General features: G+C 47.0%; 1 protein-coding gene across 1 annotated transcript in view; it reads right to left on the minus strand.

Annotated features, from left to right (window-relative positions):
* Window positions 1-12,313: 12,313 nt before the first annotated feature.
* pdgfd (platelet derived growth factor d) overlaps window positions 12,314-20,526 on the minus strand; it is a 49,671-nt gene continuing 41,458 nt past the window's right edge. Inside the window, exons 6-7 of the mRNA XM_056611551.1 lie at window positions 20,103-20,320; window positions 12,314-14,220 (exon numbers count right to left, since the gene is read on the minus strand). Coding sequence (XP_056467526.1) covers window positions 14,086-14,220; window positions 20,103-20,320 — 353 coding nt within the window. The 3' untranslated portion in view covers window positions 12,314-14,085. The remainder of the gene's footprint in view (window positions 14,221-20,102; window positions 20,321-20,526) is intronic.

The following is a 20,526-nucleotide window of genomic DNA, read 5'->3' on the forward strand; positions in this document are numbered from 1 at the left end:
GTGTTGCAGGGTTTCACCGTGGGGGTTCATTTTACCTTTCAACTCCCTCTCGCTGGCACCGTCGCCCGATTTCTCTTTTGTCATTAATTGATTGTGTGTGTGTGTGTGTGTGTGTGTGTGTGTGTGTGTGTGTGTGTGTGTGTGTGTGTGTGTGTGTGTGTGTGTGTGTGTGTGTGTGTGTGTGTGTGTGTGTGTGTGTGTGTGTGTGTGTCCCTGTGTGGGTGTGCCTGTTCCCTAGAGCGTGGCCAGGACAGGATTAGTAGAGTGATCCTGACACTAACAGGCTTCATTAGGAGAGATGAGCTCATTGGACCAGAGTGAACGGCAGGCTGGGGGAAGAAAAGAGGGGAATGATAAATAATCTGAGTGTTTGGTAAACGGAGAAGGGAGGGGGGGGGGGGTAGAGAGAGGTTGTGCTGCGGTCGGACCCACTCATCATTCTCGTGTTGGTGTTGTTAGTGTTTCTCGTTACATATCGGTTAACATTTAATTGCGCTACACACAACAAAACCTATGGTAACTACGGTAACCTTGTGAGTCGTATTTAGTTTGGCCTAATAATAATAAGAATCTGTACAATGAGAATAATGGAGGATGAAGAAGAGAGTAGAAAACACAGAGGAGAAGCCCCGGAGAGATCCAGAGGAAGAGGCTGTGGGCACACATGGAGAGGGAAGGGCGAGGCCGAGTGAGAGGAGACGACGGGCCCCGTGGGGGCAGACAAAGAGGTTAAGGGAGAGAGGAAGGGGGGAGAATGCACATCCACAACAGAGGAGGAGGTTGATGGGTTTAAAGGACAAAACGGCGGGACGTTTACGAGGAGAGAGAGAGAGAGAGAGAATTTCGACGGGGGGAGGGATTAAAATGCAGACCCATTAAAAGGAGGGCCACAAATAAACCAGCAGAAGGACATCAACCATGATAAACATGACAACTACGTCGGTTAGACCAGAGAGGAGATGACGGATTGGTAAAAGAGAAGTTTGATAGGGCCGGTAAAGTAATGGAGCTCCGGGAGACGAGGTGGGAAATTAATATAAGTGAAGGTGATGCAAGGTCAGACGTGTTCTTAATGAGGTGCTTTAATGTGTCTCAGTTTTAGCGCGATATAGATGTATAGATATGGTTACAGATAAGGATACGTTACGGCGTATTGATGTAGATATATGGTCCTGTTTAAGGGAGAGAGAGAGATTACGTTACGATTGAAGTGAAACAAAAGCATGACATATGATGAGCAGCTGCAAATGATGCAACACTAGCCTGGTAAGTAAGGAGAGTTTGTTTTGACAAAGTGAAATATCTTACTTTTCTAAGAGAGAGAGAGAGAGAGAGAGAGATGACATCTTTTAAGGGAGGAGGGTGAGGATGAATCATCTTCAAACATGATTTCACTGTTCCTGTTAGTCTCTTCCACTGACGCGCACACACACACACACACACACACACACACACACACACACACACACACACACACACACACACACACACACACACACACACACACACACACACACACACACACACACACACACACACACATTTACCAATTTGTCAAAACAAGAGCCATGGAAACAGAGGCTGGTGTCAGGGAGTGTTAGTTTTGTGAAAGGCTGGTGCAAAGGCTTTCCCAATGATTTCAACGCTCTGACATTTGCACACTGAGTCCCTGCCGCTCTGCCTGTACCCTCCCCTAAATGAATATAGTGGACCTTTCATTCAACCTCCGATCATCGTTTTCAAATTCAAACGCATGCTCTTTGTTAAACGTACAAGATTTATTTTTGCAGTATTGGATAACTATGTTACCATGGTAACACCTGGTGTGGGGGAAGAATGACCACATGCACACCTGTGACGTCCAAGAACAAAACTGCCTGGTCTTTTTTTCAAACCTCAGCCTACTTTGAAGGATTTACCACTGCTTTCAATTCAAACATCAATTTTCAAGTGACTCCAGGATGACATATTCATTCTTCTTCTTTGGGCCGAAGAGTGAATTGCTTCACCAAGATGTCCATTCCAGTCAGTTAATTTCATAGGATCATCAAGGAAGTGATGCAATTAGAAGGTGACCTAGGGGTGTAGGAAACTTTGGAGAGAGCTAGAGATTCTAGCTATTTCAGTATGAAAGATGGCATTACAAATTATTAACATTGTACTGACTGGGTTGCTTTCCAGTCTGCTTCGAACAGCCTGGATGAGTATGAGGAGGATAAGATGTCAAACTATGGTGTCCCTTAGGAGAGCTGTAAATCATCACACGCCAGGGTAAGTTACAACAATGACAAACCATGTTTTACAGCCAAACTCAGACAGATAAGGCTGCAAAAGGAACTGGCATTTTGGGCCGGGAACAGCGACAGTTTTAAAGGCGTTAGGTATAGGTTTAGCAAGGCGTGATGAGAGCTAAACGACTGTACTCTGAGCAACTACAACAGTTCTCTACCAAGGATACTGCCTATGTGTGGAGATGACTTTTGTGCTCCTGCCCACTAGGTAACTAGGTTTGAAAGAAGGGGGCTGACTTCAGCAGAGACTGATCTTGATTTTCAGTCTTGCCGTCGGGTCGATGGTCAATTTTAGGCGACTACGAACAAGAAGGGTTCCACACAGACTTTACTGTCAGATTATCCCCCATCTTGCTAAATCTCGAGGAAACAAGTCCTTCCACGTGGATGGGAATAAGTTTTGCGTGGTATAGATGCTGGATTCATCTGTGCAGTCAATTCTACTGAATCAAACCAGTCAAACCGTGTTTCAAGATGGTATTTATGCAGGGTAGATAAAAGGACTTGTTAGTTAAGCAGCCGTTCAAGATATTCGAAATCACAAGGAGGAAAATAATGGGTTTTGGTTGTCAACATTTTAATCCAAATATCCTAGAGAATATTAGAGTCATCCGTTTCGAGGATCGGGCTGTTTGTGAATTATTATTGGCTGTTGTCACAGTAAAGTCGTCGTCTCCCCCCCCCGCCAACACTACACAAATCAAACCCGATAGCGTCTCACCGGTTACAAAAATCGTTGCCTTCCAGACTCTACGGGTGGCAGCAGAATCCCTCGTCCTGAGAGCCCCCACCACAGGACTAGCCCAGCCACCTTCAGCCACGATCACCCCCCTCTCTACCAACCACCTGCATCTGACAAGCAAATGACTGGTACTATGGCTTTGAATGTCACTAGGACAGCCCCGAGAATCCCCTGTGAAACCTTCCGCCAGCTCGAGCCCACCAGCAGCGCCACCAGCAGGGGCTGGGCTCTCCCTCCCCCATCTGAACGATGACTCTCACCCTCCTGGAAGGAGACGATAACAGAATCTTCAAGAGACAGAGCCCCTGCAAAGCATCAGGTCTGCTCTGTCTCTCCATCCACCCTGAAGCACTGTGCAGATCATCAAACAAGTCGAACTGTATTTGAGGCCAGTTTCTCCTGGTCTCCAAATCTGTCTGGGAGCAGTTTAGTCTCTCTTGGTCTCAGTGCTGAATTCCCAATACTCAAACTTTGTCTGTGGGTACCTAAGTCTCTTACGCCATACACACAGAGAAGAGTTCTCAACCGCGTTTTTCGTAATTATTCGTTCTTTCATGTTATTATAATAGGCCTACCAGTGTCCACCTCTCTCCCAAACAAATATGGCTCTCAAATCCTCAAGTCACGGTTTATATAAAAATAACTTATTGTGTGTGTTGTTTCAGCACGCACGCATCCTCATATGCGCAGAGTTAGCGTATTACAGCTGCTTTATTGATTAGTTATTCGTTGTTTCAATCTAATTATTTAAATAAAAAGTTTAATGTCATTGTTTCGCTAAATACAATAAGGGAGGGGATTTCTCACCTGCATGGTTGGTTATTATTTGTTATTTCATATAACTATCTACTTAAAAAGGTTAATGTCAATTTAACCTTTTTTCTATTTTTTCGCATCTCACCTTATCTCCTCCTAAAAGGTTTAGGCCTTTCCTTGTGTAACCCCTCAAACAACGAAACAAAGCTGTTCTGTCGCAACAGAAGGTGCATAATATCTTTGCTTCCCGCCTGCTCTCTACCACTCCACTCTGATCGGTCGTTTGATTTGAACCAATCATGATACATGTTTCAATGAGCAAACCTTTAAATGCAGGGATCTAAAAAGCAGAAGCTGAGGTCCAAAAACAAAAAAAACCTGGAATCGTATTTCCTGTATGTGCATGTGTGTGCTTTTCCTCCAACTGTGTGAGTGCTTCTCCCTTTTCCTTTACACTCACGGCTTGTGTGTCAGTGTGTGCGTGCGTGTGCGCGTGTGGTTGTAGACGGCAGGTTGAGACAGATGTCAATGAGCTGCTTCCTCCTACTGGAGATAAACACACACACACGATATCACACGCACTGGCTGGCTGTCTGGGCGCTGGCAGAGACAATCACCTCTGCTGTCTCGACACAAGCAGCCTGCTCTGACACCGCATGCCCCTGACCTGCCCCACAGACACACACACACACACACTGACCTAAATACTGACACACACATACATACACATACGGACACACACACACACACACACACATACTAAGACACACACTGCCGTTAATACACACACACACACACACACACACACACACACACACACACACACACACACACACACACACACACACACACACACACACACACACACACACACACACACACACACACACACACACACACACAGAAATGACTGTGGCCGTTATGTAATGGACATTACTCAAGGGCAGTTTCCTGGACTGAAGAGGTAAACACATCTGTAACAATTACCCTGACTCCAAGGTCACTCACATGCACTCTGCCTGACTCTCATTACAGCATGCAGGTGTGCATGTGAGGTTGTGTGTTCCAGCATTGGGTTTCCTCTAGCAGTTTCTTTATATAATCGTATGTGTGTATGTCTTTATGTGAGTTTTAGTGTGTGAGTGTGTGTGTTTGTGTCGGTATGTCAGTTTGTGTGTGAGTGTGCGTAGGATTGGATGGAAAGGATTTGGATAAACATCTTTCTAATAGCTCTCGAATGCAGATCTCAGGACACGCACACACACACACACACACACACACACACACACACACACACACACACACACACACACACACACACACACACACACACACACACACACACACACACACACACACACACACACACACGTGTGTATAAGAGAACACTTTATAAGCTAACCACCTTATCAGCAATCAACCACAAGTAGGCAAGTGTAAATAAATCATTTAGACCCCTGGTGCTTGAAACTTGGAAATAAAGGGGAGACTCTTAAGTAATGCGGAGTTCATTCATCTACCTTATCAGTCCATAGCTCTCCAGAACTCCATTAGCGCCCACTGAACTCTGTTATGTTTTCCCAGCAGATGTGATTTACTGTACATGGCCAGGAGTCTAAATGCTCTTCACAAGAAGGGGAAATTGCCAAATACTTGTTTGATGGGGAACAAGGGAGACAATGGAGGGGCAGGAGAGAAGAAAAGCAGCCGTCACCTTTGAGACCTCTCTCACTCCTTAACTCAGTATTACTCATGATGGGGAGGTCCATGATGGGGGGTCCGGGAAGCTACTCATTTCAGGAGAAAAGATCTGACACATACCTTGGAGGAACTTAGCTTTGATGGAAACGAGAAATGATAAAAGTAATTTAGTGTGTGTGCGTGTGTGTGTGTGTGTGTGTGTGTGTGTGTGTGTGTGTGTGTGTGTGTGTGTGTGTGTGTGTGTGTGTGTGTGTGTGTGTGTGTGTGTGTGTGTGTGTGGCGGGGTATCCGGTGTGGTTGATATGCAAGTAAGCCAAGCTGTTAATGGGTTTATCAACCAACACAAGGAAACGGCATCGAAATGCCCAGGCTCAGAACTAAGGCCAGCATGAGGTTTGTGTGTGTGTGATTGTGTGTGTGGGGGGTGAGGTTGTGTGGTGTGACATTGGTGGAGGTTTTGTGGCTGTCTAATGGCCTTTGAAGTCTGAATCACAATTATGTGCTAAGAGGTAACATTCTTACCATTCATTGTTCAAGATATTTTTCTTATTATTGGCTGATCTTGTGGTTTAAGCACAGTTTCACAGTCACTTTGCAATGAAAAAACGAGAGAGAGGGAGAGAGGGAGAGAGGGAGAGAGAGATATCCAGTTGTTCTGCTGGGGATCAGACGTAGGAGTTCAAAAACAGGAAACATATGGCCGCTCACCTAAAAGCATTTTGCTCAGGCTAAACTCACACGCAACTACATTCTCTCTCTCTCTGTCTAATCCTCTGTCTCTCTCATACAAAAACATACACACATACACACGCACGACAAGACAAAACACAAGCCCACAGAGATCACACACATTTTTGCTCGGAGCACTTGCTAACTGAAAAAATGTGGACAATGTTATAATGTGTTATGTTGCTCCCCGAAGCTGTTATTGCATTCCTTCCCATTTCATATTTGATTTGGTTTCACTCCCACTTCATACTCTGCGAAGGAGACAGACCGGCTGCTTGTGTGTGTGTGTGTGTGTGTGTGTGTGTGTGTGTGTGTGTGTGTGTGTGTGTGTGTGTGTGTGTGTGTGTGTGTGTGTGTGTGTGTGTGTGTGTGTGTGTGTGTGTCTGTGTGTGTCTGTTTGCGTGTGTGTTTGTGCGAGGCCTGTGTGTGTGTGTGTGCGTGTCCCTGTGCCTTGTTGTGTTGCCGTGCTGCAGGAGGCTGCGGCGACGGCGGGGCAGCGAGGCCACCCTCCTCCGAGATGCGAGCAGGATGCTCAGCGCGCGGCGAGGAGAGAGACACGGCGACAGAGAGACGGAGGACAGAAAGATCCATTGGAGTCCGATGATCTTTATCAAGAGACGAGGGGCCGGAGGGGGGGCAACATGATGAGGGCAGGGACCTCTTTGGGGGGGGGGGGGGGGAGATGCTGGAGGGGGGGGCCTTGCTGGTGGTGGGGAGAGGTTGGGGGAACAAGGGGGGTCCAGGGTTGATCATTAGGGCGTCATAGAGGAGTGAGAGGCAAGGCTGTAATGCGATGGAGAATCATGACGAGGAGGGTGAAGGTGGCTGGGGAGACGGGGGCGGAGGGGAGAGAGTGAGGTGCAGCCGAGTGTTTCGGGGCTTAATGCCAAAGTCGAGGCATTGATGAAGTGTTTTTGCCCGACATTGGGGGGCTGCAGGATGAGGGAGGGGTGCAGGGTAGGAGGATGGAGGACAGGCTCGTGGTGGGTGTGGGCGACTCAGCCTCTTTAGCCAAACGTCTCTGGGTTCGACCCCCCTCGCCTCCGCTGATGTCCGCAGTCAATCTGTGGACCTCCTAGGGCCTCGCTGTGTATCATCTCCCTCCTCCTCCTCCTCCTCCTCCTCCTCCTCCTCCTCCTCCTCCTCCTCCTCCTCCAAGACAACGTTAAATCGCATTCAGAGCACAGAACGCTTTCGTAATGTGTAATATGAGGCCCTTTTCCAAGTACAACTTGTAGGACAAAATGTGCTCTAGGAGGGCTTTGATTTGATTGGATCGTGTACAACAGTCAAGCAACGTTGGCCGGTTGCCTGGTGGGAGCAGAGACATGTTATGATATTACAGGTTAAAGTGTTTGAGCATTTGAAACCACTGTTTAATTTTCATTGCTGGATGGGAAGTTTTTGTAGATTAGATTTGGATGTAAAACAAGGAATGAACACAGATTGAATATAGATTGAAACCAAACTAAAATGAAAAGGACAAAAGTGAAAAGGATGAATCGCATCCAATGTTTTTATATGTGTATGTATTCACTGTGACCCCCTCTATATGAAGCCAACTCCTAAATTAAGATATAGGGAAGAAAAGCCTTGTCTGCTTTCAATGTGTAGCGTCGTAAACGGTGGTGAGATTGTGGAAGAGGTCAAAGGTTATAGAGATGTTGGCTTAGTATCCAGATTAAGAGATGTGAGAACCAGGCCTGGCATTCATCTCCCTATAGCGCTGAATCTAAAGAACCAGAATGAACATCAGTAGTGTGTGTGTGTGTGTGTGTGTGTGTGTGTGTGTGCGTGTGAAAGTGTGTTTGGATAAATGTGTGCAGCCAGCCTTCATAATCTTAGATCTAGTAACTTCACAAACCAAATGCGATTACAAGATTCCACTTCAGTGGCAAAGCCCTTAATCCCATTTAAATGTGACACAAGTCGGATTCTTTTAGCGCGGCATAGTTTTATTTTTTTGTTCAGAGCGTGTGCGTGCGTGTGCGCATGTCAATCTAGGTAAGCTCTTTAAGACTTCACTGACTGATTCATGTAATTGAAAACACACACACATAAGTGCACACACACTCACACACACACACACACACACACACACACACACACACACACACACACACACACACACACACACACACACACACACACACACACACAGTGCACGCACCCTCACATGCACACAAGGGCAGTACTTAATCTTTGCTGATCCTTGATTGCCCTGCTGTCTGTATGCTATTATACATTTCTATTATTATACAGTTATATAATTCTGCTTTGCATGGGAGCTCTCCCTTACCAAAAACAAGAATAACTTTTTAAGCAGATCCACATTATTTTGTCTGCTCTCACTGTTTTGTTTTGGGTCTTTTAGGTGCCATGCATACATTAATTTATCTAATTATTTCACACCCGGAGGTCATGAAATGTACTGAGGCAAGAGCTGTTTCGGTTTTTCAATCAAAATAATGAAATTGGTATTAAACGTATCACACTTCTATCGCACTATAATCCACCAGGCAAACCGCATTCAGCAAGCATGCAGAGTGCACACACGTACACATACACATGCACACATTCCCACAGTCCCACACGCACAAAAGACAAGACACTGTAGACCTTGAGTAGCACTTTAAAATAATATTTTATTTAATGGAACATTTGAGTTCAGAGAATGTCCCTTTTTTTTGTAATCAACTATTTTAAATGTGGGTATTCGTGTGCAAATGTCCATTTTATCCTGATGTCTGCAGAATCCTCACATACAGTCACTCTCTATTATTCATTACCATTATCTAATATTCATACCTAAATGAAAGCTCTTTCATAATGTAGTGTGACAGAGATGGAAATGCGAAACAGAAGACAAGACCAGAGAAGGGGTTAGGAGGGGAAATACCAGGTGGAATAGACGGGAATGTGGGTTACTGCGAGCCATGTCCTTCCAATGTTTAGAAACTGAAATGTTCCTTTAAGTTCTGATCCTCTTTTTATCAACCACGTTATCAGTCATTATGATGTACCTCTCTCTGTCTCTCTTTCTCTCTCTCTCTCTCTCTCTCTCTCTCTCTCTCTCTCTCTCTCTCTCTCTCTCTCTCTCTCTCTCTCTCTCTCTCCCCCACTCTCTCTCTCTCCCCCACCCCCTCTCTCTCCCTCCCTCAACTCTCTCTCTTTCTGCCTCCCTTCGCCCCCTCTCTCTCCCCCTCGGTCTCTCTCCCGCTCTCCCCTCTCCCTCTCTCTCCCCAACTCTCTCTCTACCAGTGAGGTGTTAAGACCCCCCGGTGTGCAGGAGACAGGTGAAGACGAGGGGGGTAGAGTGACAGTCGATCCACAGGGTCACGGTTAAACCTGTGTGGCTCATGCCTCCTTGGGGCCCTCTCTGTGTGTAACGCTCAATGGCACTAAGGACAACAGCAGTAGGAAAGTGACAAGTTTTTCTTTACTTTAAGATGAACTTTTCTCCACCTCCCTCCCTTCATGGGTGTGTGTGTTTTTTAATGTCCGTTTGCGCACATGGGTGTGTGCATGTGTGTGTGTGTGCGCGTGCGTGTGTGATATTTATTTTCTGTTTGTGGACTTTCTGTTTGTCTTGCTTTCATGTGTACCTGCATCCCGTCTGTCTCTGTCAGCAGCATGACTGTGCTATCTGTCTGCAGCCTGTCTGTGCTGCCTGTCTCTGCTGTCTGTCTGCAGCCTGTCTGTGCTGTCTGTCTGCAGCATGTATGTGGTGTCTGTCTGAAGACTGTGTGCTGTCGGTCTGTATTGTCTGTCTGTATTGTCTGTCTGCAGCCCGTCTGTGCTGTCTGTCTTTGCTGTCTGTCTGCCGCCTGTCTCTGCTGTCTGTCTGCAGCCTGTCTTTGCGGTTTGTCTGCAGCCTCTGTGCTGTCTGTCTGTGTTGTTCGGCTCTTCCCTATACTACAAGTAGTCCAGTGTGTATTAAGTGAAAAGTCTTGAGTCTAAAATACGAGATATAAATTCAGATGCATCTGGCTCTTATTGACCTTCTGAATCCTATACAATGCTGAAACTGAACCAAATTTAATAGAAAACATAATTTTAATTGAGATGATAGTTTCACAGAAAGGACAAGCACTTCATTACTCATGATGAAAACACACACATTATTCCAGTAAAGCTTCGAGCTAGAGTGCTGAGAGAACATAGAATATAACCATCTGGGATCGAAGGGTAAGGACATTGAATCAGGTATAAAGGAGATTGTCTGACCTTCTGCTCATCACACACTTTCTCACCTTTCGAATCCTTCCTGGTTTAACTTCCTGGTTCCCATGGCGACACCGCAGTGGCTATGTGATGAATAGGAAAAACTTGGGGTCAGAGAGAAGGGAAAATAAATGAAAACATTGTGGAAAAAACAAGACCAAACGGGGGTATAAACAAGAGATATGGGAAAGTAAAGAGAGTGTGGGCAGAGAAACAAAACAAAATACTCAATATTTAACGACATATGTTGTAAGTGCATCGTTGTAAGAGGGAAAAGCTTTAAAATGAATCTCCTAGAAAACCCATGTGTACGGGACCAAGCATGCTGACCTAGTATCTGCTGCCCTGTTCATGTGTTCGCCTTCGAGACAAGTGAGCTACAAGGCGCTGCGAACAGACTACGGAAAAAAAACAATCCAGAGAAGTGCATCCCAGTCCTCTCTCTCCCTCCCTCCTCTGTTTGACACTTTTACTACTCTTTTTATTGTCCTTCTCATCATTCACTTTGCGGTTAATGTGCTTCTGGTTCTTTCATTATCGTTTATTTCATAATTAGTTTGTCCATCGCCCTTTAAGGCACAGAAATAGACATATGTGGGTTTTTTTAAGCCTTGAGGATGATTGGTTTGTTGACTTCCTACCTCCAAATCTGACCCTTGTGTTGTCAGGCTGGTGGGATGGCCACTTGAAGTGGTGACACACTGGACTGTAATGCAAAGACTGGCGTCTTAATATAAAGACACAGGAAGTGCAGCCGCGATAACCACTGGTACAGGAAATGGCTATGCAGTTGAAGACAATATCATAATATATATTATAATTTATACTAAAACACTACATTGATTCAATCAATGTAATCGTTATACTGATGCTTGTGTGTTGTGATTTGTATCAATACTTCTAATGACCAGGATGAACTTTGTTGGCAAATAATTAATTTCTTGTCCTGACAGTAACATAATAGGTTTAATGGAACATGACCATTGGAAAACAAACAGCATTTACTAAGCATCCTCAGAGAGACAATTGATGTACATGATGCTGATAGGGAAGCTTTCACAAAGTGGGCAGCAACAGAATTTTTTACATACATCTTAGATCTGATATTTAGAAAACAAAAGTGGGGGAGTGACATATTTATTCTTTTTGGTTTTATATATATATGTAACCAGCTTAGTCATAATCGTTGTTGATCCAAACGAAGAAGTGATTAAAAACAAACATCTGTCTGGTTCCTTTTTCTCTGCAGAACATTTACATTTTATTGCTTGACTAAAGTAAAACCAAAATATTCACGTAGAAAAAGATAAACTGAACAAAAAGAAGACCTAATGTTCTGATCTTTCTTCGATGCCTACGTGTTTCTCCCGGGCGATGCGGTGCAGTGTTCTGATCGGGTGGGCACAAGGAACTATTTTTAGTGGACTTTGACAACACGACTTGGTGGTGAGTCGTGTTGACTTTTGCGATGAGAACACTTGTCAAAAGCGGATCTCTAGTTTCTATGGTGACTTGTGTGCTCAGTATGTGGCGTGTGTTTTGACGAGTTAAAGAGGGACACAAGAAGATTGAAAGACCTTCAGTGTACTGATCATTAGCATGCCCTCCATCCTCTGCCTACTCCACCTTAACTCCCACTCCTCTCTTCTCCTTCTGCCTACTCTTATCTTATCTCCCACTCCTCTCCTCTTCATCTTTCCACTCTAACCTTCTCTCCGTCAGTCGCCCCTCCTGCTCATTAGTTCAATATCAGTACCCTGCTCTACTGCAAACAGTCCACATCTGCTGTGGGATGCAGGACAACAGAAGTTAACACCTGCCAATGGTCGTTTGTCAAAGTAAACAACACTAAAAACAATGGAAACGGTGCTGCTGGAAATGCTTTATTTATAAAACAACAAACAGCCAATATGAAAATAACAAAGAAAGAAACAATAAATAATGATGGTAAAGAGGGCAGTTTTGACGTGGTTAACTAACGGAATACAGTGAAAGCAGGTTGGACATTTCTTTCATGCTTTCACGGAATGAAAATGTTTGCAATGTTGTGCATAGAATTCTGTGGTGTTATTGAAAATGAATGTTATAGCGCACGTCAAAAAACAAATGACTTGACAGTCACACAATGGGGTTCAGAGGCATGGAAACACACAGGACAATAATAAACACAGAGGAATGTCCCTTTGGCGCATGCCACCATGGAATGTGCTGATCAAACTACACAGGATGTAAAGGTGCTGGCACATTCACACACACAGACTCTAAAGTATTAATCACATCGGTGCCTCAGAATGTGCGGCATGTTCTCTGTGGAACGGCATATTTAAGAAGAATGTTGGGTGTCGGGAAAACAACAACAACAACAACATCACCACCTCTGGCTGTTTTTTAAAGTGTTGTTCAGGAGAAAACAAAGCATGACGTTTGGTAGTCTGGCCCTCAGATGACCTGGCTTCACATTCTGCTTGAGTTCAGCCTGGCCCGGGACACTCTGCCGGTGTGTCCCTGGCTGGGAGGACGAAGCTGTGATTGGGACCCTGGAGCCCCATTCCAGGGTCCCAATCGGGTGTGTCGGAGGGCGGGGGTCTGAACAGGTGGTGGGCACCGCTCTCTACAGCGCTCTGCCGTCACAGTCGCTGAAGGAAACGTAGGAAGGAAGGGTGTCAAGTGGAAGGAGACGGCAAAGGAAACGGGAAAAGAGGGGGACGAGGAAGGGGGGAGAGAGAGAGTGAGGGAGAGAGAGGTAGAGAGGGAGGGGGAAAGGGGATAGGGCGGGGAGGCAGGGAGTAGTGTGCTGGGGGCTCTGCGTTTCAACACCCCTTTATCAGTAAAAACAGAGGAAAACACAAAGAGGACTTCAGAGAAAGCGGCGCAGGAAAGAGTTCAATATAAATATACGCTTGTTGTCTTTAGGGAGCAGGAAGGCCTTAGGGGCTGCTCATTGTGTGTGTGTGTGTGTGTGTGGGGGTGTGCGGGCGTGTTCCTGTGTGGCTGCGTGAGCGAGGGGGCGTAGGGTTTGGTTTAGCCTGATTCCCGACTCGCATGAAGTGTTATTTGGGTTCTCACTGCCTCCAACCCTCCCGCAGCCGTACACACACGCACAACACCACGAGGAACACAGGGTCCTCCAACACATGGCTTAGGGAAACACACATGCTAATGGAAAAGTTTCACTTAACTCATGTCAACAGCCAAGTTCAAGTGTTCGAGTTGTTCAAGTTTTACACTTGGAACAAAATGTACAGTTGAAGTGGTACTAAAAGGCCAGTTTGTCGGCTGTATTTGGGACGAACAGCCCTACAGTGTATTGGGCTGTTGTTGTTTTTGGCTTGGTCTTTCACAACGTTTGAACCTAAGGTGCGGTGAGCGAACAGATGACAACGCCGTTACATGTACATTTAGTTGGGTTGCCTGTCGTTTGAATGGTGTATACTCTAGTATGTCAGTCAGGTTGCATAGATGTATTCACTCCCCTGTACGTGGGAGTCAAGTTGTAACAAGCACATGCTGTAGCTGTAGCGACAGAAAAAAACGGACAAAACAAAACCTAGCCAGTTAGAAGTCCAAGGTATGTGTGGGGTGTGTGTGTGTGTGTGTGTGCATGTGTGTGTGCGGTGATCGGCCGGCGTGGGTCGGAGGGTCTCAGCGAGGGGGTCTGGAGGGACACACGCAGTGACACTTTTCGTGGTGTGTGAGGAAGATCTCGTCGATGACCCAACGGACCCGGGGCCTCCGCTGGCTCCCCGACGACCTCATCTCCGGAGCGTACTTCAACACCTGGAGCACAGACAGCCAGACGAGGAGACAGGCAGACAGAAGGGCGGGGCCAGAGAGATAAGTCAGGTCATACAGTCATACAGTCCCACACACAGAATCCCCTTAGCCAGCACTGTGGCCATCCACCTCACAGAGATCTCTTTGGAAGCTAAGCAGGGATAACTGGGTCCATCTTTGGTCTAGATGCAGTGAATTATTGATATTGTTACTATTCCTTTTTGAGAGATTAGCTTCCACAGTTTAGATATAATAATTCACAAGAATAATGTCTCATGTGGAGGATAGAGCTGTGGAATGAATACCTGACTTCCAGGGAAACAGCTCTCGTTTCAGATCCTCGACAGAAACTCTTGACAAACACACACACTGCAGCATGTGATGGGATCACGCCCTCAGCCAACCAGGGCAAATCTAAGAAAAACGGGTTAAATCTCGGCCCAAGGAGCCATTGAAAACCCACGCCCTGGGTAAACCATAAACCTGGTCTGTGATTGGTACACACTTTGGGAGGTCAGCGCCAGTGGGGGTCAGAGTTGAACATGAATTAACTTTGAGCATGGCGCAAATGTGATCCCGCAGCATGGGGATCAGAGCGTAGCAGAAGCCAGAGTGTCGGTGCCGGTCTCATAGACGGTAGACGGTACAGCCAGCGCCACACTCTGCTCAGTGCTGATGAGAGACACAAGCCTCTTGACTCACTGTAACGCGCTGGGCAGGTCCATCCCCCATGCCCCCTGAAGCCATTTGATTGGGCGTAATGATTTTTTGTTTCAAAACGCGTTAGAAATTCAGCTGAGGCGGTAATTAACCAACCGTCGCCATTGATCCATTTGCGATTTTTTTATAATCATCCCGGCCCAGTGGAAAGACGTGTTATCTTTTAACAAGATACCTTTGTGAATTTCAAATGGGGAACTAGCCCCCAAAAAGCGTACAAAACCCGAATAACGTTAGCGAATATGAAAATCGAAGTAACTCCAGTACTGTGATGTGCGTACCATGCCGCTCGACCTGTAGGTCATTAGTCGGTGGTGAATGCCTCGTGTCAACGGATAAAGAGGGTGTACTCAACCTAAGAAGAAAAGTGTTTGAACTGTGGCTCAATAGAGCCGGTGCTGAACGAAAGGCAGCCAGAAGAGTCAAATATCTAATGGGGAACGGGAGTCTCTGTACCACTCTCACTCCCCGTCCTCACCGCAACACAAAAAACGGTTACACATCACATGCTTTGTGAATATACTGAACCACTCTTGCAATAATGATAAGTTACATTCCTGCATATTACTTATGATCTGATCTTCAATCTTGTCCGTTATACATGACTCGTGCACTGATGAGACTTATTAGGTGTAATATCTCAGCTGTCTGTGTGTGTGTGTGTGTGCGCGTGTGTGTGCATGCATGTGTCACCCCGCAAGCTGCAATATCAGGGCCATTATCTCAGGAATGAGGCATTATTGAACCCTCTACATTTGAGGGTAACCGCCTTCCTTAAACCAGCTGCAGGTACCCCCAGGAACCCTCTCCCCAGGACAGCTCCAGGCGGTGTGATTGAGGGACCTAGCCAACAGGGTGCTGACGTCGGGGCTTTGGGGAAATCAGAGACTGGATAACCCTCTGTCTCGCTTCCAACGCCCAGCAATCACAGTCATGCACACCAGAAAGAAATTGAAACAAATGAATCCAATGGAAAGCCATCTGATCTGGGGCATGCGATTGGACTGCACATGTCCAGACTGTGTGTGTGTGTGTGTGTGTGTACGCGTGTGTGTGTGTGTGTGTGGATGGATGGCGACCAGCATAGGAATAATTGGCCCATAAGAAGAACATCTAATTTCACAGGTCAACAGGTTATTGCTTGAATCTGATCCAAGTCCACCTTGCCAACCCCTGACCAGTAATTATGAAGGGTAGTACCAATGCAGGGGCCAGCGGCCCAGCCTGGTTCCAAAATGGACTGTTCCAGTCAGACGCAAACCTAGACGTCGCCCTTAAGGTGCCTTTTCAAAAAAGTAATTACCACTACATTAAGTGCAGGCCCCTGAGGTCCACATTTTGCTGTCTCAGGTGAAGGGAAGCTGATTAGGGACGCTAATCAACAGTACGCTCAAAAGCTCAGACACTAGTGGAGGGACTCCCTGATCTCTCGAACACACTGAAATGTCCACACCTGGCCTGCAACAACCTTCTCCTGACTGCATGTTGTGTCATGTTAGTCCAACTTATTTTTCCTCTTCCCGCCTTTGTGAGATTCTCTCTTCTGGTCCCCTACCAAGGCCACGTCCAGAGCCTTTCTGACTTCAATGTCATGCAGTCAAATGGTAAATGGTAAATGGACTATATTTATATATTTAGCTGTCTCTAACCAGTGGCCACTCAAAGTGCTTTACAATATTGCCTAACATCCACCCATTCATGCACACATTCACACACGACAGCGGTGTCAACCATGCAAGGCGACGGCCAGCACGTCAGGGACATCTCGATAGACCAACTAGCAGCCTTCCAGCTCCCAGCCAAGGCGCTCTCCCTCCTGAGCTACATGCCGCCCCAGTTACAGCTCAATCTCCTCTACAGTCAATCACTAACCCCATCCCCTGGTGCAGCAGTAACCCTAAATCTGCATCAGGGCCATCGCTTCAAAACCCCGTCCACCCCCTACTACCATCCTCATCCTACCCCCCACCATATTCACCAGGAGATTTAATACATCCACCAACACTGGCTCCTCAAAGATCATCCTCATTACCCTGCCCCACCACCACTGACGCCTCCACCATCACCCAATCTTAATCATCACCATCCCTAGCGCAGCTCTCCGGCGCCAGGGCTGCTGTGCATGCAATTACAATTAGGGCATTGAGCAGACGCTTTAATCCAAAGCGACGTACATCGGTTAATACGCGCTTTTGAGACACCGACGGCAGAGTCAACCATGCAAGACAACAGCCAGCTCGTCAGGAGCAGTTAGGGTTACGTGTATTGCTCAGGGACACATCAACACTCAGCTAAAAGGAGCTGGGGATCGAACTAGCAACCTTTCGGTTACGAGGCAACTGCTCTACCTCCTGAGCTAAGCCGACCCGGCCTCGTATGGAAGCTGAGTCCCCTCTTCATGGTGGGGGTTGGGGGATGCAGGCATGTGCTGTATGGTGTATATGGACCACGCCTGTTGCAAATATCAAAGGCTTCGGAACCGCCCGGGAGAGCCATGGTGCACTGCGCAGACACAATAGCTCACAGGCAAACATGGGAGTTGGCTTTCTTCTAAAGAGATGTGGAAAAAGTAATATATGTATGCTAAGTAGGCCTCTACCCAGAGAGATACTAGGCGAGGGTTAAATAGAGAGATGGAGGAATAGCTAGATGGATAGATAGATAGATAGGTAGATAGATAGGTAGATATACGGCAGGACGGACAGACGGATGGATGGAGGGAGATAGATGGATAGATAACTGATAGACGGATGGATGGATGATAGATATAATGGGCAGAGAGGGAAGTGAAGATAGATATCAATGCTATCTGCATTGACGGTTTTCAGGTGCAAGGCTAAAAAGTATACACAAGGGATGTAGACCTATCAGAGTAAGGGGTAAGGTAAGGAGAGAGAGAGAGGATGATGCATTGGACTTGGTGTCCATGGTTACGACCAAGGACCTTATTCCTTGCTTGTGACCCATTACTCAATATACCCCTGAACCAACAGCTTAAAGTGCTTGGGCTGCAATTCCTTCCATTCCTTTAGTCTTGCATTCTGCCATGTTTATCAGGGCCGCGTCTTTGAAATACACCGCCATAAGCTGAGCAACACCGGCCACGGTCTGGGAGTGTATCACTGCGATATCAATGTGCATATATTAAAGATTATCATGCCAGATACCGTTAAGATTATCTGATGTGTGCGACGGCCAGGCGTTCTGGCCCATTATACCTTGACGATGCAGCAAGGCGGCAGAATCCATAACTATCTTAAAAAATGGGATTTTAACAAGAATACCCAAGGAAAAGCTAATAGAGGGGACACTATTGACTCATTCTAATGATTCCGTCCAACGCCAAGGCAGTGCAAGAAGAAAATGTAATAGCATAAATCAAAAAGGATGTTTAATCATCTGGAGTGACTAATCCCACCGCCCCAGTGTCCTCTGTCAGAGTACTTTCAAGGTAGTTGGTAACAAAAAAAACTGAAAACCGAGCAACAACAAAACAGACTAATTCGAACACAACTGATGCAATGTAATCATCCGGTAAATGGCAGCCCACCTCCTGGTGATTTATGTTGGTGCATTGGAGAAGCGAAACATTGGTGTGAATAATGATGTGTTTGTAAAGGGGTTTGGTCAGTCGGGGAAGTGGATGCTTAACCCGGTGTGCCCTACTGCCGGGGAAATAGCTGCGGATTCTCTGAGCCCAACCTCTCTCACACAAACACACACACACACACACCCTTTTCTCTCTCTCTCTCTCTCTCTCTCTCTCTCTCCCTCTCTCTCCTCCCACTCACAACGGTCACCACATTCCTTCATCACGTTGACCTCAATCCTGGTTCTCTTTGATTCTCCGAGCTGTAATGTTCAAAGTACTAGGGAAGACGCAGAGGAAGAACAAGGAGCCCAGATAGGGCCCCAGATGAGCCCCCTTTGCACCGTCTCTATAATGAAGCCATGACAGAACAAAGACAAATGCGGAGGGAGGAGGGGGAGATAAACAACAATGGGCGCCAGTGCAGGGGAGAGTAAGGGATGGAAAACAGAGTATGAGGAGGAGACTGATGTGGAGGCGCTTACAAAGTAATACTCTGAGAACAGAGCGGAGGGGATTTGAATGCAAAACAAGAGACGGAGGCGGGAAGAGAAGACGGAGAGACGGGGAAGAGGGTCATGGGAGACGAGAGGGAGGGCTGCGGGGGTAGAGAGAGGGAGAGATAATTAGGGAGAGAGGTCGGTGGTGCATTGTTGCTCCATCGCCGATGCACTGCTCGGCTCACCAACCTCACCTTCCCTCAAACGTTCCCCTCGTTCGGTCGAACCCCCCTTCCTCTCTCCCTTCTTCCCCACCGTTCCTCCCTCTCTCCCGTCCCCTCCTGCCTCCCCTCCTCTCTCCCGTTCCTTCATCCCTCCCGTTTTTTCCTATCTCCCTTCCTCTCTCCCTTCTTCTCAACCGTTCCTCCCTCTCTACCATTCCTTCCTTCCTCCCTTCCTCTCTCCCTTCTTCTCAACCGTTCCTCCCTCTCTCCCTTCCTCTTTCCCATTCCTTCCTCTCTCCCCCGCTCCTTCCTCTCCCCTGTTCCCTCCTCTCCCCCGTTCCTTCCTCTCTCCTGTTCTTTACCTCGGTCCGCCTCATGCTAAGATCAACTCCCCTCCTTTCCTCCTCCAGGTACACCTCTTGGTTCCTCCTCGTCCATCCTCTTCCATGTTTAGCTTTTATCTCAGTCATTCTATAGTTTCTGTTTCTTACCGTCTAGTTCATTCAGCTAAATCCTTGGTCTTGTGCATCTGTATGTGTGTGTGTGTGTGTGTGTTAGTCCGTGTGTGTGTGTATGTTGTTGTTATCATGTGCACACTAAGAATGAACAGATGTGTCTGAGGGAGTGTGTACCTGTGTGTGTGAGTACATATCTGTGTGTGTGAGTACATATCTGTGTGTGTGAGTTGCATCTGTGAGAGTGTATATCTGTGTATGTATCTGTGTATCTGTGTGTGTGTGTATCTGTGTGTGTGTGTGAGTGTGTATCTATGTCTGTGTACGTGTATCTGTGAGAGTGTGTATCTGTGTGTGAGTGTACATCTGTGTCTGTGTGTAACTGAGTGAGTGTGTATCTCTCTGTTTGTGTTTAAGCATGTATCTTTGTGTGTATCCGCGCGTGCGCCCCCCTCACCTCGTGCAGTTTGACGGCGGTCTTGGCCGCCTGGCAGGTGCAGCCGTTGTTCCAGTCGGCCGTCCCGCAGGCGCAGTTCCCGCCACAGCGCTTGACCAGCAGGCAGCGGGGGAAGAAGACGGCGTTGGTGGCGCGCAGCTCCTCGCGCAGGTTCACCGTCAGGTTGCGCGGCGTGCAGCTGTAGCGCCGGACGTCGTCGTAGAGACGGTCCAGGTCCACTGGAGGGGGGGGGGGGGGGGAGACATGGAAGAGAGGGAAGTGAGGGAGGACGAGTGCAATCACCGAAGACCGGACCTTAGCACTGCTGGTGGTGGTGGGTGTCTGTGTGGATCTGTTGAGGACCAGCGGGGGGGAGGGGGGGGGGGGGGACGATTGGGGGGAGACCTGAGAAACCATGGAGGTGGCACGAGGGAGAGTCCAAGGA

Source organism: Gadus chalcogrammus, chromosome 16, assembly GCF_026213295.1.
Source record: "Gadus chalcogrammus isolate NIFS_2021 chromosome 16, NIFS_Gcha_1.0, whole genome shotgun sequence".
Classification (NCBI taxonomy): Eukaryota; Metazoa; Chordata; class Actinopteri; order Gadiformes; family Gadidae; genus Gadus; species Gadus chalcogrammus.